The sequence below is a fragment of the Octodon degus genome, unplaced genomic scaffold (assembly GCF_000260255.1).
Source record: "Octodon degus isolate 3935 unplaced genomic scaffold, OctDeg1.0 scaffold00302, whole genome shotgun sequence".
In the NCBI taxonomy this organism is placed as follows: domain Eukaryota; kingdom Metazoa; phylum Chordata; class Mammalia; order Rodentia; family Octodontidae; genus Octodon; species Octodon degus.
The window spans coordinates 1,311,614-1,337,127 of NW_004524878.1; the positions used below are offsets into that span (position 1 = coordinate 1,311,614).

The 25,514-nt window shown below is 44.9% G+C and overlaps 1 protein-coding gene across 2 annotated transcripts in view; it reads right to left on the reverse strand.

Moving 5' to 3' along the window:
• Positions 1–25,514, reverse strand: part of Trim66 (tripartite motif containing 66) — a 46,907-nt gene that overhangs the window by 7,287 nt on the left and 14,106 nt on the right. The window contains exons 2-10 of one of the 2 annotated variants that reach the window (XM_004647335.2): positions 24,526–24,629; positions 22,383–22,530; positions 21,433–21,565; positions 21,019–21,135; positions 20,530–20,644; positions 19,811–19,957; positions 17,341–17,458; positions 13,994–14,901; positions 12,406–12,567 (exon numbers count right to left, since the gene is read on the reverse strand). In XM_004647335.2, the coding sequence (XP_004647392.1) occupies positions 12,406–12,567; positions 13,994–14,901; positions 17,341–17,458; positions 19,811–19,957; positions 20,530–20,644; positions 21,019–21,135; positions 21,433–21,565; positions 22,383–22,530; positions 24,526–24,534 (1,857 nt within the window). In that variant the 5' untranslated portion in view covers positions 24,535–24,629. Of the gene's footprint in view, positions 1–12,405; positions 12,568–13,993; positions 14,902–17,340; positions 17,459–19,810; positions 19,958–20,529; positions 20,645–21,018; positions 21,136–21,432; positions 21,566–22,382; positions 22,531–24,525; positions 24,630–25,514 lie in introns of those variants that run through there. The other variant, XM_004647334.2, reaches the window with a different exon arrangement.

A 25,514-nucleotide genomic window follows, 5' to 3' on the forward strand; every position in this document is an offset into this window, starting at 1 on the left:
AGGACTTTGACTCAGGTTTCATCTGTCTTACTTTTTTTTTTTTTTGTGGAAACCGGGGATTGAACTCAGGCCCTTGCACTTGCCAGGGAAGTGCTTATTCCACTGAGCCATCTCCCCTGCCCTACATCTGTCTTACTTTTCTCTCACTGCTGAGACAAAATGTCTGATGCCTAAAATTATGGGTGGATAGGTTTATTTAGCTCACATTTTGCAGAGGTTTCAATCCATAATCAGCTGGCTCTGTGACACGGCAGAGGGGCAACAGTTAGTGGTAGGGGAAGATACCGAAAGCAACAAGAGCAAAAGGGGGAGCCAACCCTCTTTCCCTCCCTGATAGTATATGCAGGCTATCCACCGTGGGGTGGTGTAACACTCGTATCACCACACCCATCCTAGACAATGAACCAGTCACAAACTCTAGATTCAGCTGTCTCAGGCCAGAGAGATAGCTCAGCCAACTAAGTGCCTACTTAGGCAAGCGCAGGGCAGTATCACATGCCACACTGGTCCCACCGCTGGGCGCACTGAGCCAGCCACAGAGACCAGGCATGGTGGTACATGCCTATAATCCCAGCTGGGGTGGCTGAAAACAAGAGAAGCACTATAAGTCTGAGCTTCATAGTGAGACCCTGTACCAAATACATATAAATAATAAATAATAAATAAATAAATTCAGCTGTCTCAAAAAAGCCCATCCTCATGACCACATGAGGCTTTGGGGGCACATTCAAACACAAATTATAATATTATCCATTCAGTTTGCGACCAGAATCGTGGAAAGAAGCTCAGAAACTTAGGTACCACTGTAAATTACAAGTAGTGTCAATTCCTTCCAAGGAGTCCTTTCCTATGTAAAAGAGGCAAGAGATCAAGACTCAAACTGATCTCCCTCAGAGCTTCTTCTCTGACAGGATGGCAAAGCTCAGAAGTCCCAACCAGGCCAGGGGAAAGTGGGTGAACTCCAGGGCCTCTCATAGACTTGGTCATAAATTTCAGCCACCAGCAGCATACGATGAAGGCTTTAAACAAAACACCTGTAGATCTTTTCTAGCTGTGGTGTACCTGCCAGAGATATCGCAAGCCAGAGAAGTTCAAGAGCAGCACTTAACATGGCCCAGTCTGTACAATCCCTGGATGAGGTGAAAATGTTCCAACTTCAAAAGTTCTTTTCTCACATCTAATGTTTGGAGATGTAAGAAGGACTTAAAAGGTTAATGCAATGAAGTTGAAGGCACAGGATCAGCCCTGAATCTATTCAGTTGTTCGGATTAAAAAAAAACACTTGACAGAGGCAAAGGCAAGAGACTGACTATAGGAGGTTCTAAGTGCTTTTGCTTTGCTTTTTAACTCAGGGTCTTATTAAGTGACCTAGGCTGAGGTCAAACTTATGATCTCCCTGCCTCAGTCTCCTGAGTAGTTGGGATTATGGCCATATAACGCCACGCTCAGTGTCTAAATGTAACTTTCACAAACGTATAAATTTGCTAACTCTGTCCTTTAAGAAAAAAAAACTAAACATATAACAACTCAACTACTTTTAAATCAAAAAAGAAAACTAGCATGCTGAGATGGCATTTGAGACTTGGCGGGGTGGCAGCACACGCCTGTAATCCCAGCTCTTGGTAGACCGTAAACAAGCAGGTCACTATGAGTCTGATCTAGTAGTGAGACCTGGAACATCCTGTAGATCCTTCCCTAAAATACAAAATAATAATAATAATAATAATAATAATAATAATAATAATAGAAAACTAGGAGTAAGCACATCTAAATTCTTCAAATCTGAAGAATCTGTCCTCAATCTGTCCTTTGCCCATGTGTAAGACATTCATGTTTCCCAAGGAAAATGAACACTTAAAATGCATTCTCAAGTTTCAACATAAAATCAACAAAGCTATTTCGTGGTGATGAAAGACTATGTTCATCTCAGTAATGTCACTCCTAGTCACTCGGCTCTGCAAGTGAGACCCTAGGAAGGAGACATCAGTGGAGGGCCCATCCCCCTCACCCAAGCCAATGCCAAGTCCCATCATTACTGCCTTAAACACCTCTCAGAAACACCTGCTAATTCTCTGCGTGGATGTGCCCTGGCCTAACCTACTTTTGTACCTCCCTGGACAACAGGAGTGGCCTCCTCAATGTCGAAATACTTAGAACACCTCTGAGCACAGCACTCCTGTTCACAAAACCCTGCAGTGGATGGCACTGTCCCTAAGAGGAGTGCCAAAATGTTGAGCAGGCTCCCAAGCCTGTAATGACCTGTCCTCTGTCCCCCTCTGCCGCCACAGCTCCTAGGACAACCCTCTCCCAGGCCTCTGAGCTCCAGTCCCTCAGACACTGCCGTCAGCTCCTGTAACACGCCAGGCTCCCCCTCCTCTCACAAGCTCCCGTCCTTCACACAGACAGCTTGCTGTGTGAGGAACAATGTCCTCCCCTCGCCCTCAGGTCCACTTAGCCTTCAGCACTTGGCTCAGCTGGCAGTTTTGCAACAAAGCCTTCCTTCATTCTGTAGCCAGGGCCAGTCCTCCAGGCCCGCCTTATGCTCCCAGAATGCCTTGCCTGTGTACTTCTAGACTTGATTAATTTCTGTTCCCCCTATGAAACTATAAGTTCCAACAGGACATAGATTTTTGTTTACCCACTGCGTTCTTAGGCCTGAGAGCAGTGCCTGGATGAATAAATGAATTAATAAGCTACTTAAAATTTCAAAATGATATTATATGACTGTTTATTCTACAAATCTTAAGCCAAATGAACAGCAGCTTAGTTCTACTAACAACTAGGTCTATAAGTTTTCCCTAAAATAATGATTACTTTTATAGAGCTAAAATTTATTGAGAATTTGCTATGTACAAGGCAATTTGCTAAGTGCTTTACATACATTACCTCATTTAGTCCTCATAATAATCATTAAAGGGTTGTTGTGAAGGTTAAAAGTAAGAATCCATGAAAACATTTAGAATATTTTCTGGGATACTATACATAATAAACTCCAGTTGCTTTTACTATGCCCATTATTATTTTTATTATTGTAACTGTGGCCCTAATGTTATACTTCAGGAAAGTGAGGTAGAAAAACATGGTAAGGGTTTTTGTTTGTTTGTTTTTGTAAACCATCATTTTATACATTTCCATTTCTCTTTATTTGTGATTCTATGCAGAAATACAAATGATTCTTGTACCTTGGGATTATGACCGGAAACCTTCCTAAAGTTTTAAATTTCCCTTGGGATTTTCTGTGCACACAGATCAGGTATGAACAGTAAGTTTTCTTTCTTCCTTTGTTCTTCTGCTCTTCACTAGCTAAAACCCCAGTGTGATGTTGACTACAGACAGTGATAGTAGCTCTCCTAGTCGCGTTCCTGATCTCCAAGGATCCTTTCTGCACTTCACCACTAACAATACTTGAGGTAGGTTTTTGTACACCTGGAGTCCAGACCTCTGGTGCACTCTTAATTTTAGCCTGTCCACCTCTAAGCCTCTCCGTGCTGACCACCATGCCCCCCACTCTGCCATTCTCTGTCCCACCATTGCTTTATCCTTCCCCATCTGGCCTCCTTCTCCCTGTCTTGACACCTTGCTTTCCTTTCTTGTTAACATCTCTTTCTCTTCTCTGCCCATCCCTTTCCTTTATTGTAGAAAAGCTTTAATAAAGCTTATGTTTCCTGGTCTCTCCCATCCCCATAGTACTGGGGATTGTACCCAAGGTTCCGCATAAGTGCTCTACTGCTGAGCCACATCCCTACAGCTTTATTCTGAGACAGCATTTCACTAGTTGCCAGGCCTCAAACTCATGACCACCCTGCCTCAGACTCTCCAGGGATTACAAGCATGTGCCACCGCACCAGCTTAGAGCTCCTATTCTTCATTCTCAGTTTTTAAAAGCAGATGGGTTAGGGCTGGCCAGATAGCTCAGTGGACTAAAGCACCTGCTTAGGCAGAGCACAGCGGCCAGGGTTTGATCCCTGGCATGTAGTGTAGGCCCCGCCCACAGGGTTTGCTGAGATGGTGATTGAGACTGGGCTTGGTGGTGCGTGCCTGTAATCCCAGCACTTGGGAGTCTGAAAATAGAAGAATCACTATGAGTCTGATCCACATAGTAAGACCCTGTAATCCCTGTAGACCCTGTACTAAATTCATAAAAAAAAAAAAATTAAAAAAAGCAGATGAGTTAAGTACATTTTATGTCTCTCCAAAGAGAAGTTGGTTTTGGTTGGGTTTTTTTTCCCCTTTTTTCCTGGTAGTCAATAGTCTTCAGTTAAAAAAAAAAGTTCTACTTTGCTCCAGAGTTTAAGGTGGGGGCTGGGAGAGGGAACACTGAAGAGCAAGGAGGAGAACAATGCTCCCAACGAAAGTAGGAAAGCTAGGTTTCCTCACACATGCCCAGGTCTGATTCCCTGGGCATCCCCAGTTGTCCCAGGTATGCACCACCATGGCTTTCTAATAGTTTATGCTTCTGTATCTATGGATAACGATGTCCACTGCAACAGCTTCTCTTCTTTGATATGTGGTATGATTGAAAGATAGAAGGAATGTTTTAAAATTTCTAAACTTTTATTACAATTAAAGACACATTTAAAAAAAAAAAAAGACACATTTTAAAAAATTAAATAAATAAATACACATTGCCCTTCATTCCCTTAAGATACTCTCCTCTCCCCTTCAACACTCTTATCCCATTGTTTGTGCCACTATCTGAAGCAATTCTCTTTTGTGTCTTTATTGGATGACCGTGGCTGCGTCAATGTCCTGAATCAACTCAGAACTTTCACCTTCCATGGTCATTGGGAACCAGTGTGCTCAGGAGGTGGGGTGAAGCTCTGGAAGTGGTAAGCAGAACCTGTAAAAACCACATGGGAGAAGGTTCTCCAAGAAACTGCTGTGAGGAAGTCAGTGTCAACCTGAGCTAAACAAGCACAATGGCCTTATTGTTATTAGTGTGAGAGTGATTTTTGATGCTTTATCTGTATCTCTGGGATGAGAGCTTTAAAGCACTAGAACAAAAAGTGCTTATTCTATGTATAGAAACAAAGGAGAGAGCTGAGAGCCTCCATGCTGCTCCACCGCCAGGACTACAGGACAACTGCAGGGCTGATTTTCAGGACAAGGAAAGAGGGTGACTCTCCAGGGCCAGAAAAGTAGGCGGGGCTTTTCAAGAACGTTCTAGATTGGAGAAAATTAGGGAAGGTGGCTAACATTGACGGGATAATTGGTGCCTCCTGTACAGGTGGAGGCCATTGCCTACCCTCTGCCCCCGGCAGGGTTGTCCAGAGGGGGTGCCAGAGAAGGCAAAGTGCATTTCCGGCCATCAAGTCTCACAAGATCATCACTTATACTTTCAGGCTTTCAACTTTGAATTCGTTGTCTCATTTTTTTAAAAAAATCGGATTTCATGAGGGAAAATGTATATTTAGAATTAGCAAGTGAAAAATACAAGTTGGCAGTGCAATCAAAATGCCAAAAACATTCACCCTATTAATGAGCTCAGGTAATTTTGCAGGAATGAACCTAACCCTAAAGAACATGCTCTTGCCTCTCTTATGTAATATCCCCTTGCTTGCTCCTAACTTTCTTTCCTTCTCCCAAACTGTGTGTTCTTGCCCCTGTTCTTGTCTTTTTGTATCTTCCCTTGACCTCCGTCCCCTTATCTCCGTCTGCCATCTGTCTGACTTGTCGGAACTACCACACTGGGAACACACTTAATCCGTCTTTACCACCTGCTGTGGCACCTCACCAGGCCCGAGGCCTCTCTGAATTGTCTGACTTTCTACCTCTTCTGCTACTCACCTATGCGGCCCTTCCCCCCTCTCAACCCATCTTCTACCTGACCTGCTACCTGCTGCCCTCCCCTTTCCCATTCTCACCACCTAGATCTGTTTCTGGAGTTCAATATGCTGCCATCAGTGTTCTGATGTTTGCCACACGACGTTGTCAAAACTCAGAAAAAGGGGAAAAAAAATCATCGTCCTTTTACTCCAATGGGAAGGGAAACTGAGACACAGAATGATGACCCGCTTTCTCAAGTTCATAGTACCCCCAAGTCTAGGTAGCAATCCAGGACGGGCCTTGAAAATCTGTGAACTGTTCTTGATTTTGTGCTATTAACTACAAAGTTAGTGCTCTAGAAAGGAGGGATTGCAAAGTCAATAAACACACACTTAATGCACATGCCCTGAGTTTAATGTAAGTTCCGGGTACTTACAGCGCAATAGCATTGCTGGGAATAAAGTAGTGCAGGTAGGGTAGTGTTCCACATAAATTAATTTTCCACGTAACTGAAACATACTTTTTTTTGCAATAACAAAAATAGGCTGGCTTTAAAACATTATACTATATGGGAATATACTGAAACACTTTACATACTACCCCACCTTAAGTAACACAGTAAGTAAAGCCTAATGAGTTAAGGAACTTAAGCTCCACAAAACAGTAAAGTAATGCTTTCAGGAACTTCTAAGAATAGAGCATTCAGTTTGTGCTTCCACGGAATGGCCTCACATGGTGGCACTTTTCCAGGTGATGTTTCCCTTTCTCTTGCTGTCTTGTCCCTTGTTCTTAGCTGCCATTCTAGAAGTCCTGACTCCCTGTTTCTAATCTGCTTACTGCTTTACTGCAGAAAAACTATAAATGAAAACCATATAACTAAGCTTGCTTGATCAAGAAAGCTGATTTTTTTAAAAAAAAGAATGCTGGGGGCCGGGGAGATGGCTCAGTGGAATAAGCTCTTCCCTGGCAAGCGCAAGAGCCTGAGTTCAATCCCCAGTTCAGAAAAAAAAATAATAAATTAAATTTAAAAAATAATAGTAATAAAAAGAATGCTGACTAAAACACCTGAATGTGGGGTTATGATCTCATATGGAATACAGTACATGGGTTTTGTGACATCTGTTTTTGTTGCTGCTCCAAAGCTTTGTCTGCTCACTTCTGGTTTCTGAGCTTTATTTCTAGTGGTTAAAATCACCAGGCTGCCCACCATGTAAATGTACAGTAGGGGAAAGGACTAATGCCTTGGGAATTTGTCTTAGAAATGAAGACCCTGAAGGTCTTCACCCTGGCTGAAGAAACTTATACACAGACAATAATAGGGGCAAATAGATTGATGAATTAAATCCTTGAACTATTTCAGTGTTCCAACTGCTTCAAGATTTCTACATACTGGTTTAACAATGGCAGGTCTTGAAACAGCTGAACACAATAGGTATGGAAGGAACTAACTTGTCTAGTAGCTGATTTCAGGTGTTGTTGCTCTTATTGACAGTGAGTGGCAATCCTTGTTAATGAAAAGCTCTGGTACTAACTGAGGTTATTCCTATGGATAGGAATGTGTAACTCTGGTACTAACTGAGGTTATTCCTATGGATAGGAATGTGTAACTATGCTGACACATGCCAAATGACCAAAGTTAAATGGAACAATGTTTATGGACAGTGCACAAAAAAGAAGTGAAAAGTACCAAGGGCTCTGATCATCTGAAAAAGACAGAAAAACAGAGAATCCAAGAGTTTGAGGTAGAAGGAAAAGAAAGGAATAAGTACAGTGAAAGACAGATGAGTGAAACTCTCAAAACCCAAATGTTGGAGGCTCATGAGCATTTTGTCATAGTCATGAGCATTTTTACCCAGGCCAGTGAAGGAAACTCAGGGCCTATGAGGCCTATGAGCAAGGGTCTGGTTTTTTGGGGGGTTGTTTGTTTGTTTGTTGCAGTATTGGGGATTGAACTCAGGGCTTTGCACTTGCCAGGCAGGCGCTTATGCCACTGAGCTATCTCCCTGGCCCCAAGGGTCTGTTTTTTTATTTGCCAGAAAAATAGGCAAAGATCATAGGTTTGTTCTGTGAATGAAATCAAGAACAAAGTGACAGGCCTTTCAGCAAGTGCCAAATTTAGGAAGCCAGACATGGGAAGTATTTGGCATAACTCCTGAGTAAGTCAGAGCAGATATACAAGGTCCTGAGAACATTCTGGTTCCTGTCACAGCCAGGCCACAAGGGAGAGATCATTGCTGAGGTCGAATATCCATGGTCTATCTGGTCCATAGCAGTTTATTGGGAGACCTTCAAGGCAAAATTTCTAATAATGCCTCACACACCCCAGGGTTTATGGTATTAGTTTAAGCAAGCCAGTTGCCATCTCTGAGGCTTCCTTCCTCCTCCACAGGATGATATAAATTTCACTGAGCCATTATAGAAGTTAAATGAAGAGTTCAGTTGAAGTGCTTTATAATGATGTAAAAGTCACTTGAATCATTATCCTTTTCTGCATCACTTTTAATAACCCGGGCCACAGAAAGGCCCATTGTTTCCATATCATTAACTGGAAGTTCATCTCAGACTCTTCTCAAGCCAAGAGCAGCATCCCCCTGGTATTGAGTCCTCTGTGGAAGATCTGGAGTTACATTGTGAGAAGCAGAAGAGAAGTCCATCCTCCAGGTGAACTGGGACTCCAGGCTGGCTACAATGCCTACAGCTTCAACTCCAGGGAGAGCTTTGAGAAAAGGATCATCCAGTTGAGCAGTTGACTAGTTCAGAAGCATGAAAAGAAGCCATCAAAACATCTGCCAGTTTCACTTAGGAGGTAAGAGGTTCTGCCGTGGAGTTATCAACATGGTGGAGTAGTTGATCCAAAACTGAGAATCTTGCACTGGACAAATGTTAAAGTTATTTTTCAAATATCCTGAAGGTGAAAGGTAAGTTGATTCTGAGAGCACAAACTTTAGTTCTGAAGAAAATCTTTTCTAGGATTTTCACATCTCATTTTTACTATGAGCTCACTTAAGCACCAAGTCCAAGGTCCTTGTCACAGATATTGTTCTCTAACAAATGTCCTCCTTGTGGTAATCTAGATTTGACATGGAATGCACAGAAAGATGCCTGTTGCCATGGGTTCCTCTGGTCTGGGACCTTCAGATAGACTTTTGACTCCCCTGTCACTCACAAGTCAGCACAGGGGAAGGAATGGTTGGAGGTCAAGGCACCTTTACTTTTACCTTTACCTTTACTTTTTATCTTTAACTTTACCAGATCAAGATAATCAAGAACCAAAGAAGGTTGAGTCCTCGGACTACTCCCCAGTGAGGCCTCAGGCTACTTGAAAGAATACAGACATAGGAAAAATCCAGCATGTGAGAGGCCAAACAGAATCCTATTTCTCTCAGTGCAGTACACAGAGAGGAAATTTAAACTAATATTGGTGGATTCCTGGTGCAAGGCTGACAGTGCCATGTTCATCTGTATATCGTTTAGTGGGTCACTTAACCTCTCTGTGTCTCAGTTTCCACATCTTTCAAAGGGAAGTAATAAAATGACTTCCTCATAGTATTGCTAGGATAAACAGATAAAATGGAATAATCCATGTGAAATCCTATGAAAAGGTAGAAAAATACTACACAAATTATTCTCAAGCTTCACACACTCCATCCCATCCAATCTCAGCCTCAAGGCAACATATTCCTTTGAAAAGAAAGCCTTTTTTCCTGTTGAAGTAACTTTGTATATAATCAATACCTCTGTGTCAACCCAAAGAAGTTCCTCTAGATCAAGATCACAACCTTGTGAATGCTTTTTTAGGAAGTCCAGGCCACTAGCACCATAAACATCTGAACAATATCAGGCCATCTGCCTCTCCAAACCTCTACATGAGCGCTAGTACTTAAGGGTCAGAAACAGCTCAAAATAAGAAGAGTTCTTAGAAAGGTCCTAGGACCTTCACTAACTCCACTGCCAATGTGCAGCCACACAGGGGGGCAGTGTCCCTTACTGCTCAAAGAGTTTTGTGGGCCAGTCACATCATGCTTATGCTTAGATGTGGCTCCCCTCCCTTCTGCCACACCATATACAGGAACAGAACTGAGCTTTAACAATTAAGCAGCAGCATCTTTTGCACGACTTCCACTATCACTTGAGCACAGCACATCCCAGGCTTTCAGATGAACAGACATCTATAGAGTTGCCTTCTAGTCATCTTCCATGGGAGAACATGGACAATTCAAAACTTAACTTCTTCCTCCCCTCAGGAATGTGCTTTTCCCTGTGTTACCATTCCAATGAGCCAACACACACCTGAATATTGAGCCAAAGAAGTTTCTCTGCCTCATCTCCAACCATCAACCAGACACCGAATCCCAAGCTCTTGAGATCTGGTAACTCTTGAAACAAACCCTTGCTTCTCTTCCTCCCTATGGCTACTGAGTTGGTCTGATCTCTTCTTTTTCCTCTTACTCTTCTGGTCTCCCTTACCACCACTGCAATGACCCTTCAAATTTCACTCAAGCCATGTCTTCCTTGCTAAAAATCCTTCAGTCATCCCCCAACCAATTTCTAAGACTGAATCTCAACTTTAAGCATAATTGAGAAGATGTTCCAACCACTCTGGTGTCGATCACCCTCCCTCCCTGGAGTACCTCCTATCAAGCCAATTTGTGTGAAGCCCCCTTAGTGCCCCAGAATTTCTCTCAGTTTTGGACTTTTCAGGTTGCTATTCCCTGAGACTATTTTACTTTCCTCTTCACTAGCCCAACTTCCCCTTCAGACCTCAGCTTAAAATCATACCTTCTAAGAAACATTCTGCAAACAGGCCCTTCTACTAGACTCGAGTGCTCCACTAGAGCACACCCCAGTAACTACCATAGCACTTTATCATAATTTGTTTCTGTTGCTTATTTATCTCTCCCCACTCTATATATATGCTCTAAATATAGGACTATTGCATCAACCAATGTGTGCCCAGCACCTAGCACAGTATTTGACATGTACAAAGAGATTTGTGTGATTTTGTGCATGATTGCTTTAACATAGAATGAATACATAAATTGATAACCCAACCGCAAGAAGTTAAATCTCTAACAGCCACAAAGGACCTCTTTTGTGGGTGTCTTTAGTTGCACTGTCATGGCTGCTTTGAGGTCTTGAATCAGTTCAAAACATTTATCTTTCATGGTCCTTTTGATGTTTGGAAAGAGCCAGAAGTTGCACAATGCCAGATCTGGTGAATAAGATGGACACACAGTAATCTTTTTATGAGCTTGGCTTTCCATTGGATGGATCTTAGCAACAGCATCCATCTCATAAAGACACCCATGAAAGAGGACTTCCAGAGCTGCTTCAGAAAGTGGCAAGAACAATGGTATAAGTGTATTCTAAGGAATAGAAGTATTTTACACAGGGGTAGTAGTATGATCTTTAGTGTAATAATTTTTTTTTTAATTTACACCCTCACCATATTTTTTTTCAGTTGCCCTTTGTATAGGATCTAGGTTCTCCCTAGGGCAAACTATTAAGACAAAATAGGTTAAAAGTCACAAATATCAGAGGCCTACTCAGACTTCCAAGAGTCACCAAAAAATGTTCAAGTTAACATTTCTTTTTTTTTTCTCTCACATCTTCTAATTTCTGCGATCATTTTCTTAATTTTCATCTCAGGTGTCACTGAGACTGACTGATCTAGGACATGTATGGTGGCTGTTCTGCTGGGGAAGTGTGGCAAGGGGTAACACACTGCACAACTAACAGAGCCGGGACTGCAAGGCCGGAGGATGTGCAGAGCTGGAGAACCACACTGAGGGGGTATGGACTGACTAACTCCAGAGCTTCGAGATCAGGGCTGGCTGGAGGCACCAGGAGGCCTGAAGGCTCAAGGTCTGAGAAGGCAGCAGGAGAAGTGGAACAGGGCCACAAGCTGAGTGAGTGAAGGAACCACACAATACTGAGGGTCCAGCTTAAGGCAAGACAAGGGTGTGGCAGGAGGGGAACAGTAGGGGTTGTGAGGTTCTGGGTTATTGCTGAGGTAAATAAACACTTCCAGCAAGCTGAAAGGCAAGTGTACAAGAACATCTCCCATAGCTCATCTTCAAGAAATCCTAGTGTGCCCAGGTACTTGGTTACCTCCACAAGACATACCTTGACCACTCAACAAATTTACTGATTCAAATTCTAAGGCCAGTGAGTCTTGGGCTGTGGTGTGGGTGCCACATAAAATATTTTCCCCATTGTCACTGCCAAAAGGAAAACAACTTCATCTCTCTCTTCCTGTAATTGGAGGGCCTTGGGCTCCTGCTTTCAGTGGTCACTTCAGACAACCATTGGAAGGGAGGGCTAAGACAGACAATGCTCACAAGGCACTAAGTCCATCCTAAAGGCAGAGGATTAGATCCCCTGGCTCATTCCCCTTTCCTTTCCATGCCAAATGAAGCCCAGCGGTCCCCATCTGAAGCGTACATGTGGGAGTGAAAATGGAGGTGGAGAGGGACCTTTGCTGCTGACTCATTAGGACAGAAGGCATGAGTCAGGGCTGCTCGGCATCCCAGGATGGAACAGAGACACTCCTCCCGCCACCCCCTCGTCCTCATCCAGGAGCCCAGGAGCTCGGCTGACAGTGGGTCCTGTGTCAGGGAAAGCAGGCTCTGTTAGTACCTTTCTCACCCCATTCGGAGAGGAGTGTTGGGTGGAGCTATCCACTGGAGGGGCACTGTGAGGAGTTTCTTCCCCAGATGTCTGGGGTAAGACAGCAGCGGCGTTCTTGTCAGGAGGGAGAGCAGGCTTTGGGCCCTCTGAGGCCAGAGGCTCATCTGTAACCTAGAAATGAAAGTAAGAACTTGGGTGCTTTTGTTTCAGAGATCAGATGAAGTAGAGCAGTAGAAGCCGCAGCAAGGTCTAGCTAGTGTCTATCCTGTCCTGCCCACTGTAACTACCTACGTGTAAACTGCTTTAAACGCTTTCAAAAATGAAAAAGAATGATATCTAAACCCTTTGTAAAACTACTTTTCAACGACAGAACCCAGGCCAAGAATTCGAACCTAACACTATCATAAACACTTTAGCAAACATAACATAACTTTTTGCAGTTGTTGTTGCTTTAGTTTTATTGTTGCTTGGTTAGTTGGTTGGTTTTCAGTGCTGGGGTCTGAACCCAGGACTTCATGCATGCTAAGCAAGCACTCTACCACTGAGCTATCCCTGCAGCCCCATAACTCAATTTTGATTTAGATTTAGCTTGTGGGCCTCTATGAACCCTAAGCCTTATTTGCCATCACAGGAATTACTCCATGTACCTTCCACAGAATTGAGCCTCATCAGATAACATGTAAAGAGGCATCTGAAGTTGTCAGCGCTGAATCAAAAATGTGAGGCCTTATTTTTTTTTTAAACAAGACAAAAGTCTACAGAATTTCTTTGAAGATATGTGATTACAGATGTTCAGGAGACAAGCATGAAAAAAGTGAGAAGAGGTAGGGAGAAAGAGGGTGGAATAGGAGCTCTGAGGAAAAAAGAAAAAGAAAAACAGAGACTAAGAATAAAGACATGAAACACAAAAAATAACACTGCAATATGAACTACACTTCTTCAACTGACTTTTAGCTGAGAAAACAGAGGAGAGGCATTCAACATCCTCCTAAGATAAGATTGAGGCCTCTACTGTAGTGTTATAGAAAATGCTTGGGATTCAAAGGTTTATTCAACACTGTACAATCTCTAGGCAAACTGCTTGTTCTCTCTAATCCCCACTGCTACAACTATAAAATACTGAGAGTAAATACTAATTGAACAATGTTGGATAAATGATACACATAAACATGTGCCTAGTCTAGTAGATACTAAGTTAAGTTTAGGGCTAGGCCTGTGCAGTATTATAAAAGTGCCTTATTAATTCTCCCCTTCCCCGAGTAAGTTCCCAGTAAGAGAGTTTGGAAGGTTACAAACATAAAAGTATATCTGTCCTCACAATGGTAGGAGTCCAGCATAGCTTAGAAGGTCCTGTTTATGGACCAAGTCCCTGGTGTCATCCAGGAAGACCAGGCTAAGCCAGGTCACTCTGGAGAACTATGTTGGGACGAGGCACTATGATCCCCACAGCCTTCCTGATGTTGAGGCTGAGTCCAGAGCAGTTCTGAAATCTGAGAACCAGGCTCAAAGTCACCCTAAGATGAGGAAGTGGCTTAGTGGGCCATGCTAGGACTGAGGAGGCTCCATTCCTGAGTAGCCCTGGGGTGGGACAGCTCACCTGCAGGGCATCCTCCTGGCTCTGGGACTGCACAGGCGCTGGCTGCCTCACAATGTAGTTGATCTGCCCCACAATGGTCTGCTGAAGATGCTGCGGAGATTTGGTCTGACTCAGCTGCAGGCTGGGCTGCTGGGCCTGAAGGAGGAGCTCCAAGTCCTTCTGCATCTCCTCCAGCTCAAACTTGTGGTGCATTATGTCCACGTTCTGCGAACAGGCAGGCCCAGGGGTGTTCTCATGCTGAGCAGAAGCCAGGTGCTGGGATGGAGGTAGAGTTGGGGGTGGCTGCAGCGGGGGTGGAGGGGGTGGAGGCGGCAGAGGGGGCAGCTGCTGTGGTGGTGGCTGCTGCTGAAAGTGACTGAGTTTCAGCTTCTGGTGGTGGCCAAACTGGACTTGGATGGAGGGTGTCTGCACTGCGGGCGGGGCATGGGCTCCTTGCTGGACGTCCTGCGGGGGGACAATGCACACAGGCTGGGAAGTCAGCTGCTGCCCAGGCCGCTGGGACGTGCTCTCCGGCTCCGCTGAGGGCTGGGTTTCCAGCCAGGGCTGCAGCAGCTTTGGCGGGTGAGGGTTGCAGGTCACCTCCTTCTCCCTGGGCGGCAGGGTGGAGCACTGCAGGGACCCCAGATGGGGGGGCGCCATCTCAGAGGACTGCCGAAAGCTATGGGCTGGGTGGATGCTGGGTGGGGGCACCTGGCCTTTGAGTGAGGGCGAGACTGGGGAGCAATGGGAGCAGCACACAGAGGAGGAGCAGAGCGCTGGAGGCTGGAACTTGTGTGAGGGGTGGCTAAGGGCCTCTTGCTGAGCCGCCGGGGACTGGTGACTTTGATAAAAGGATGGTGGCCCCTGTAAGCCTCCATAAGCAGGAGCATCTATCCGGGACAGCTGTCCACCTTCCGTGGTTATGCATCCTGGAAATTGAGAACAAAAAGTACAAGTAAGCAACAGATCCTGTCACCACCTCCCATGCTACTTCTTGCACCTAGGACCAAAAGACGTCGTGCAATGAACCTGCACCAGGCCCAGTAATTAGGAAATCAACCCTAGATCTCCAAGACTGAATCTAACATAGTGCAGTAGTGTCCCCTGTATGAACCTGCTTCACAGGTCAAGGATACTTGAGGAATTAGTTTAGCTCTTACCAGAGAATCACCCCGACCATTTCTATCCTGCTAGGGAAACCGTGGGCTCCTTGAAGGAGCACCCACTCCTTTTCCAGCACAGCAACCCAGGTAAGATTCTGACTAAAAGAATCAACACAGGGATAGGATCTCCTGGGACAAATGAGAAAGACACAAGTCAGAGGAACTGTATGCTGAGCAAAGAAGGTGGAAGACATCAAGGAAGCTCCCATAACGCAGCAGGAATGTCCTCTGAGGTCTCAGGACCCTTCGTGCCTGAGGAAATGATACCTACTGCTCTCTCAACCTAATGGCTCCTTTACCTCATTGTTTTGATGAGACATCCTCAGGGGAAAACTGAGGGGAAAGGGTGTGGTTTGATTTACCTTGGGCTCTAAAGCATGGGGCCTAACCTAGAGGAGGGCCTGTCACAGGCCTGCTGGATTAGATCAAAGGGAAGAGGAAAGCTGAAAATAAATTTAACACCATCTATCACATTGCCATCTATCTCAGTTTCACTGAAAGCAACAGCTTGAAATAAAGGAGGAAGTTGGTCATTAGTTTAGCAAGCCCATTAGGTTGTCAAGACAGGCATAACTTGGAGTTGCCTATGCTCTGCCTACAGACTGAATGCCAGTAGTCCCAGGCCTCTGGAAGGCTGAGGCAGGAAGGTTATGACTTCAAACCCAACCTAGGCAATTTAGTGATTCAGTGAGGCCCTGCCTCAAAATTATTTTTTAAAAAAGGTTGAGGATGTAGCACAGCACAAAGGTGCTTGGTTAATAGACTTTTAAGTGGAAGTGTCAACCCTCCAGTCAGAACCTCCATCTTCCACTAATTTTCCAAAATGACAAACACAAAGGAAATAAGAAGAGAACCTGATTGATATATGTTCTCTAGGCTTTTAGAAAACATGGAGTTGTCCCTTTGGCCACATATATGAAAATCTATAAAAAAGGATGATATCGTAGGCACCAAGGCAATGGGTATTGTGCGAGAAGGAGCTCCTCACAAATGTACCACAGCAGAACTGGAAGGGCCTATGGTGCTACCCAGCACACTGTGGGCACCCGCATAAACAAGCAAATTAAGGGCAAGATACCTGCCAAGAGGATTAATGTGTGTATTGAGCATGTTAAACTCTCAGTTGAGACAGCTTTCTGAAATGTGTCAAGGATAATGATCAGACAAAGTTGAAGACCAAAGAGAAAGGTACCTGGGTTCAACTGAAGCGCCAGCCTGCCCCACCCAGAGAAGCACACTTTGTGAGAACACGGGCAGGAGCCTGTTGGAACCTCTTCCCTCTGAATTCATGGCATAAGCTGGCAATGGAGCGCTGCCATCTGGCACCTAATTAGTGGCTAAATGTGCTAGGCCTCACTTAAAAATAAAACATCAGCCTGTGTTGTAAGGATGGTTTTCTTAATTGAACAGGTGCATGGTGTCCTTACCTCTAAGAAACAAATATTTGGAGCGATTCTCACTGTACCCAGTTAATTGTGTCAGTTTTACTCTTTGGTGTTTTTCTTGCTGAAAGATGTGAGGTATTGTACAGGTGCACACCCAAATGGACAAATATTTATGAAATATTTATATTGGCTTGAAGAGCCTGTAAATCACCATAGGTAAAAGATGTATCAAAATAAATAAAAGTCCATGTATGGCATTTCAGTTAAATAAATTGTTTAAAGCATCCTAAAAAAAAAAATCATAAGATGCCTGGAGGTGCCACAGAAGAGAAAAAAAAAAAAAAAAACAAGACTAAATGCCCGCAAATCACTAATTACTGTAGCAGAGAAAAAACCACACGAGGCCATGAATTATCTACTAATATCTCAGAGCCAGCGGATCTGCAATATGGACCCACAGTAGGCTACTGAGATGCCTGCTTCTACCCACACTCGTATATTCTGTGTGGTCACAGAGAATATTTTCCCACACAGCGCTCTAGAGAGCAGGGCCACTGCCTCACCCCCTCTCCAGCAATGAAACCCAGGTAACAGGGACATTTCAGTAGCATAGAAAGCCCACGTTTTACCTGGTCTTCTTACAGTTGTATGCTCCCACCATATTTAGCCCCCTCATCCTCTCCACTCACACCAAAAGAGATTCACTGAGTGACTCCATGACCACTGGTGGTACCTGCTGACCCACCCAGGAATCGAAGCAGGCTCCCCATATTTCTTCTTAGCGTTTAGGTCAGAGCCCGCCTAATGAATCCTAGCTCACCAAGGGAAGCCAGCTGCTTGGTCCAGAAGTTAGGCTCCCAGGTAAATCTGATATTCCAAGGGGAGCCAGGGTCTGTGTTACAATTTGTCTCCAGCAGTCGTTGCATCTGAAAAACAATCTGACAGCAGCACCGAAGTCATTTATGTGGCCATCATGTCCCCCAGTGACAACCGCCTCTCCTTGCTCTCTGGATAGGTGAAAGGGCTCAAAGTCCAGGCTCTTTAGCCTCTGGGCATCTCCTATAGTCTCATTTCTTTGTACCTTAGTGCCTTCCCATCCTCCTACCTGGTCCCCTTCCTCTAATCAGGGGTTCCAAAGTCCCTGTATTCTTTTTTTTTTTTTTTTTTTTTTGTATTTTTTAAGGAAGGGTCTATAGGGTGTCAGGGTCCCACTACTAGATCAGACTCATAGTGATTCTCCTGTTTACAGCCTCCCAAGAGCTGGGATTACAGGCGCACGCCACCATGCCCAGTCTCAAATGCCGTCTCAGTGCGCCCTGGGATTCCCTGCATTCTTCAGTCTTCTGGGCCTCAAGGGATTTGTAATTCTGCTCTGGATATCAGCTGCTAAGAGCCTTCGTCATTCATTCTATAATCACCTCTGTTTAAAACCCTACATGTGGAAAATAGTTCCCCATTACTCTTTCCAATGTTCTACTCAGACGCCATATTCCTTTGCTGTCACTCTAATCTATTTTCCATCACTAGCTCTCTCATTTATCTAACACTTTGGCAAATGTGTGGTTTACCCTGCCACTGCCTACTTAACTAATGTTCCCATCAACACCTTGATTTTTTCTTTTCTTTTTTTTCTGAGACAGGGTGATAATTTGAATTCTTCACATCACTTAAATACTACTCACCTAATGTTAGCTCTTACTTCTACCTTCTTCTTACACAGAGGAGAAAAGAGACCAAAGAAAGCAAATGCCCTAAACTTGTAACCCTCCTACCTCCACACTGAACTACATTATACTGATCCTTTCCTGTCCTCCCATCTCAGAGGAAGGGAGCACCCTTGTGTTTGAGATCACCCAGTTCATTCTGGATACATCTTCTCCCTCTTCACAATACGCTCAGCCCAGCACTCATTTCTCCACTCTCTCATCAACCTCTCCTTTTTACAACTGCTTATTCCCCTTCTTCTCACTTCTTCTCACTTCTCCTTCTTCTTCTCCTCCTCCTCCTCTTCCTCCTCCTCCTCCTCCTCCTCCTCCTCCTCCTCCTCCTCCTCCTCCTTCTTCTTCCTCCTCCTCCTCCTCCTCTTCTTCTTCTTCTTCTTTTTCTTCTTCTTCTTCTTAATGTATTTAGGACAGGGTCTACAGAATCTCACTACACAAATTGGACTCAGAGTAATCCTCCTGTTTTCAGCCTCCCAAGTGCTGGGATTGCAGGTGTGCACCACCACATCCAGTCTCAATCGCCATCTCAGCTCACCCTGGGTGTGTGGCCAGCACAACACATCAGGGATTGAACCCCAGTCCCACATCTGTCCACACAGGTGCTTTAATCCACTGAGCTATCTGGCTGGCCCTTCCTTCTTCTCACTTCTGTCTCCACTGCCTCACTCCCTCAGAGTGACAGAACAACTTCAGTCTCCTCATTCTGGCTTCTAACTCTTCTGCTTTGCTGAAACTCACTTCGAAAGATCAACATGGACCTCCTGACTTCACTCTCCAGGTTTCTCGCCACAGCTCATCTTACTTCACCTGGGTAGTGTGGACAACGATGACCACGTAACATCTGAAACTGTCGACTTCTACCTGCCACAGTCCTAGTTCTCCTGTAACTTCAGACTGGCTTCTCATTCTTTTTCACCCACCCTTTCTCTGTCTATTCAGGTTCCAGATCTGTTCTATTCTCTGTCTATTCCCCAGGTTCCAGATCTGTTCTCCTCTTCTATACACACTGCCATGATGGTATGTCAATGTCCCAATGACTCCCACATCTTGGCTTCCACCCTTGACTTTTCTTCTGCCTTCCAAACTTATCTATGAAGACAGCTTTTGGATGTCTCCTTTCATATGTCTTACAAGCAAGCTTAAATGTAACATATCCACATATAAACCTTGTCAACTTCTCTCAAAATTCTTCTTCCTCCTCAGCCTCCGGGGTATCATCATCCTCCCAAGCCCAAACTTCAAAATTTTCTTCAACCCCTCCTTTCCTCTTAGCCACCAGTTAGACCTCAATAACTTCATATGAGATGTCTGCACACTGCTCTGGTCCAGGGTAATATCTGAATCATTATCTGAGATAAATAACCATAGACTTAACTCACTGAGCTACCTGGAAGGATGGATCATCCCAGCACCTGGGTCCATGGGACTTGGTAAAATATGATTTTCACCTCCTAACCCTAAATCAGTGAGTTCAAAGGATGGATGGAGCATCAAAAAAAGGAACTTCCTCACTACCCCTAAGATACCTAAGATTTAAGGACAAGCTGAGGGGTTAGAGTCTTCACTTACCAGTTCTTTGCTGAAAAGGAAAGGGACGCTGGTTTTGCTGCAGACTGCCCAATTGATGAAATTCTGCACATGCTCAAACTGACGGTTGAGAACCATGATGCTCTGTAACTGCTGTTCCAGCTTCCGCTTTCTCTCATTAGTAATGCCCTGGGTACACAGAGAGAAGACAGAGTCCCTGACCTTGTTTTTGGGCTTGCTTGGGAAGTCTAGTGGCCTATATATTTCAGCGTGAACACTGATGGAATCAGATGAGACTGCATTTCCAAGAAGCAAAGAGCAAGACGGAGCGCTGTCATGACCTGCTGATGGATAGAAGATGGGTGGGAGAAACTGCAGACCTTAAGGTGCAAATATGGGATGGGTGACAAATAAGAAAATACATAAAAGTCAACAAGTCTTGGGCAGAGCCTACTGGAAAAAGGAGGGTTGTTCTGTACTTCTTTCTTCCATGACTATAATAACCCTGCACAGTCAAAGATGGCAGCTACTTAAGACCCATTCCATTAGTGAAGTCTGAACTAATTTTCCAGCTCTTAATAAGCTGCACTCTCATGATTAAGCTGGACTTTAAGACACAAAGAGCAGAAGAGAGCTATAGAAATAGCATATTAGACTCTAGCCCAGACTGTCTAGGCTCTGAGACTTGTTTGATATACGCTTGCTTTCTAACCCAGAAGGATCACGGAACTCCTCAATCTGGCCCATCTGTTCACATGTACCTCCAGCTCCTCTATGAGTCCATTGGCCTGTTTGTTCAGCTCATTCATCAGAACCATCTTTGCCATTTTGATCTGGTTTTCTACCTTCCGGTGCTGATGCTTCACTTCAAAAATCCTATAAATACAGTAGAACAAAACACAGTGAGCCCTTCTCTCAGGGTCATAAGAGTTGAGAAACAGCAAATGTAAAAGCCAAGAGCTTAGAGGCCTACACTTTCTCTCTCCCCCAGTACCTTTGCATACATTTGTTCACAAGCACCTACTTCTTGCTGGTTCACAATGCATATCCTTTGGCCTAGACTCACTCTGATCTTACTGAACCAGCTTGGCTTCAATCACCAAGTGATGACCCAAGGCTAGAACATATGCCCATATCTGCTTAACCACATGTCCTCTGCATAAGGCACTATATCTGATGGCCTAGTGCAGGGTACAGGCTCTGAAGGAAAAGAGCATTCCCAGCACTGGCAAGGCACTAGCTGGTGCTACCTGTCCTCAATTTGCTTTGCAGATGTCTGCAGGCTGGATTTCTTATGTGCCACCTGTGTAGTCACACTTTCTAAAAGCATCCTCTGGTTTTGTAGAACTTCTTCAACGTGTCTGCACCTAGGGGAAGAAACAAAGAAAAGGCTGAGGAGAACTGACTCCTGTCCTGACCATGCCCTCCAGACAGGAATCCCTAACAGTGCACTACCTCAGCTGGGCCCATACAGACCACAGTTATAGTCAAAGGCACTGCAGGCCTATGCTTCTCCAGGCATTTTCTAGAGAATCCCCATAGCAAGAGTAAAGAAAAAGCTTCAGTCCAGAGGCTGAAGGGTGTCTTGGGCAGGGAAAGGATGCTGATGCATTAGAAACCCGGAGCTGCCCCCAAACCCACTTCAGGTAGCCCAGCAGCCCCACCTGTGTTCTTTGTGTTCCACCATTAGGCAGCTATGGCATGTGAGCACGTCACAGGTCTCACAGAACAGCTTAAGCACTTCCTGCGTATGTCGAGGACAGTACAAGGCGAAGTCCCCAGAACCACCATTCACTCCTGCCAGAGAGGACAGAGAAAGTGGGCTCATCCTGCTTTGAGTGGACCTCTTGTTTCCATGGAGCAGTTCCACAGCCCTCAAAGCACAGAGAAGAGAAACAGAGCTTGGGAGAGGTATTTGTAAACAGCAGGAGCCTCTCTCTGGGACAGGAGGTTTTGGGGGTACCAGGAGGAATTCAAGCATGGCCTGGCTAGACTTGCTCAGCTGTCCAAAAACAGCACACATATAAGCCCCAGTGCCCTACCACGTGCCACAAGCCAAGGAAGCTGCAGGACCTCCCAGAGGATAATAAATCGCCCCAAGTTAACCTGAACCTCTCCAATCATCAATTTTTTGTTATGAGGAGGTTGAAAGCAGCCATTCAGCCTTACCAGGCTCCAGGCTAGACAAATGGAAATAAACATATGGCTATGACAAATGGAAAGCTCTTCCTCTAATCCTAGGGCCTTATGAAAAAGACTTTCCAGGTTTTAATTTAAAATGCATGGTGTTGGATGGATATGGGGGCAAGCTCTGATCCAGACCAAGTTAATCAAGTCCCTAAACAGGTGATGCAGACTGCTCTAATCGGACGTGGCAAGCAGAAGAAACTCACTTTCCATCAAGGTCCCTGAATCAACCCACCCCAGGCCTATCAGGCAGAGCCAAGGGTGAGTCACCCTATGACTATGAAGACTTCCTCCCTTTGGGAAAGGCTCATAATCACCCCTACCTGCTCCGCCAGTTGGGAAACAAGGCCAAAGAGCTATTCTCCAGGGAATGTAGAATTCAGCTCTATGTTCAGGATGGGAACAGCTGAGGAGCGGGAAGCAGTACCTGGGGATCCCTTCTGGGAGCGGGGAAAGAGTGGGCCTCCAGGAGCGGGGCCATGCCGGTGCTCCTCCGTGCAGGAGCTGCACAGCCATCGGTTGCAGTAGGTGCAGAGGATGTGGGCTGCCCTCTTCTCCTTGCATTCAGAGCAGTTCTGGAAACAGAGAGTCTGCAGTTACTGACCACGACCTCTTCTGGGCCTGTATATATATCCTTCTGGGACTGAGGTCCGGCAGGGCTGCTCCTCCACTGCTGTGCAGCGCTGTGCACCGGAGATCAGCCTGCAATGCCTGGGAGGGAGCGCACCGCTGGGATGGGAAGAGCAGTGGCCAGCCCAGGAGCTGTTCATGGGAGTCCCTTGCAGAAGCTGAGGATGCCCAGATGGATAAACCAAGGATCTGTGCAGCCTGGGCAGGGTGGTGGTACCCATTACATGGGCAATGCTGTGACCAAAACGAAAGAGAAACTGCTAAGGAAGCGAAATGAGGTTTCCAGGAACTTATACTAGCATGCTAGCATGGTCAGGAAAGCTTGGATATTGAACAACAAGTACATTCATCAGGCAAGCAAGGGAGAAACGGTTATAGAGGGAAAAAGCACAAGCAACAGCAGAATATTTGATAGGCAGACAGAGGGGAGAAAGCCCCAGAAAAAGGATCATGCAGAAAGATAACTGGGCTAGGGAGCTAACTAAGTTGCATAAGCGCCTGCCTGGCAAGTGCAAGATCCTGAGTTTGATCCTTAGTACAAAAAAAAAAAAAAAAAAAAAGCTTTTCCTTAGCACTAGGGAGACTGAGGCAGGAGGATGATTGTGAGTTCAAGACTAGCCTGGGCTATAAAGTGAGTTCAAGGCCAGCCTGAACTGTATATTGAGACCTGTCTCAAAAAGACCAAGAAATTGCCTGGCAAGTGCAAGAGCCTGAGTTCAATCCTCAGTTCAAGAAAAAAAAGACCAAGAAAAACGATGACCCAATATAGTCAAGAAAAAACAAGCACAGACAAACTTTAAGAGCTGTTTCTATACCTGGGGTCTGCTTAACCGACTGCCTAATCCTGTCCTAGTCTAAATGTTCATTCATTCAATCAACAAACATCTTACCAGAACCGACTTAAACTGTCATTCCAAGCATACTGGGAAAGCTTGGTTAACTGTGCTTGACTCATACTAGCCACCAAACTGATATGGCTTCTGAAAGTTTTGCTACTTAGACTATTAATTCCTTAGATGAACAATACATGGCTTTCTCTCCCTGCACCCAGCAGGGCCTGACATATAATAAGTGTTCAATAAGAATTAAAAGAACAACTTAAGTAAATATATGAACAAATAAAATGTAGTGGGTAGGGATACCTAAATGGAGAAAGGATCAGAGAGCACTCCATTCAGTAAGAGATGTGAAATTTAGAAACTCAGGGTGGAGAGATAGCTCAGTGGCATAAGCACCTGCCTGGTAAGTGCAAGGCCCTGAGTTCGATCCCTGGTACCACAAAGAAAAAAACAGCAAAATTTAGAAATTCGGGAAAAAGGTGGTAGTTCTTAAATATGGGCAAGATTAACAAGCCCCTTAACCCTAGACTGGTGTGTGAATTTTGACACAAGGGGAAAAAAAGAAAATAAAGGCAAAATAAGAGGTCTAAGAGCAAAAAAAAAAAAAAAACCTATTTAAATTAAATAATACTTAATGTACCTTAAGATATAGCCAACTTCCACTCAACTGACACCAGCTAGGTGAGGTGTGGGAGGCACAACTGTAATCTTAGTATTTGGTAGGCTGAGGCAGGAGGATTGCAGGTTTGAGCCCATCTTGGGCAGTTTGTCAACTGAACAATACCTTGTCTCAAAAATAAACAATTTGAAAGGGGTGGGCAAAGTGCAAGAGCTGTGTGTTAAATCCTAGGATAGCCAAACCAAAACAAACAAAAGAACAAGAAAAGTAGACACTAAAAGAAAAGCCTATATATTTTTCACTTAATAGAAAACTCCCAAATTGAACACTTTTATTTCCTTCCAGGTATGCAGGTGGATTGATGGCTATGAAAGCTGGAAGAACAGCAGGTCAGATAGCATGATAGGTGGATAGACTCACAGCCAGAAACCTCACAAATTTCTAAAAAGGATCAGCTGCTTGCTTTCTTTGTCTTGACTTACCCTGGCCATTTTGGGTTGCTCAGGAGGAAAGCACTGCAGAGAAAAATGTTCAGTTACATCCCTGGTAAGATATACTCGGTTACACCCAGGACAGGAGATGAGCTCTGCAGGAGGAAAGAAAGACAACAGCGTCAGGGTGATGGAGCAGGTTACACATGAGGCCTCCACAGAGGCTTCCTGACACGTAACACCAACATACGGGGTAATAGCCCCCTGTGCCCACATGAGCTGTGTTTGATGCTATAGCTTGCAGTCACCATGCAGACACTCTGAACATGACTGTCCCATTGCAGGCCTGCCCTACAGACCATCTAGTCTCCTCCAATCCCTGTCACTACCCAGTCCTGGCTTTCTCCCCTCCTCACAAGCCATGCTTCTATATAACCATCCCTGCTCTGCTTCTGACAATCAGATGCTTTTTTACTGCTTCCATCTCTCACTTTACATCCCTGAAAGCTCAGCTCCCATCCAGGCAAGCTCTGGAGACTCAGTTTAGCCCAGAGCATAGCTCTGGTCATTAAGGTCACCTTATAGCAAGATTACTCTAGAGACCTCAAAGTGAGAGCTTCTAGGAGGCTCCAGCTAGAGAAAGACAAAGACTCTCTGTCTGTCCATCTCAGAGATGTTTTTCTCTTAGTAGAACCCATACCAGTGTGCTCAGAGGTTCAGAGGTCTTCGGCTGGGCTACACCCACCCGGTCCACGTCAGGTGCACCGTATGTACGACACCTATGAACAGCTTGACTTACTCCCTTTCTCTAGAGAAGTACAAAAAAATTTTAACACATTCCATGGCATAGTGAGCTTCTGAACTATGTAAGTGCTGTGACACTGTCACCCTGGAGACTACAGTGACTCACACCACAAACAATCAGCCCCATGGGAACCAAGAGATGAACTCCCGGAGTAGAACGATACATCCGAGGGGTGAGGATGCTGGGAAAGGAGCTGATTCAGGCAGTGACTGCAGCAGAACCACCATGGTCTTAT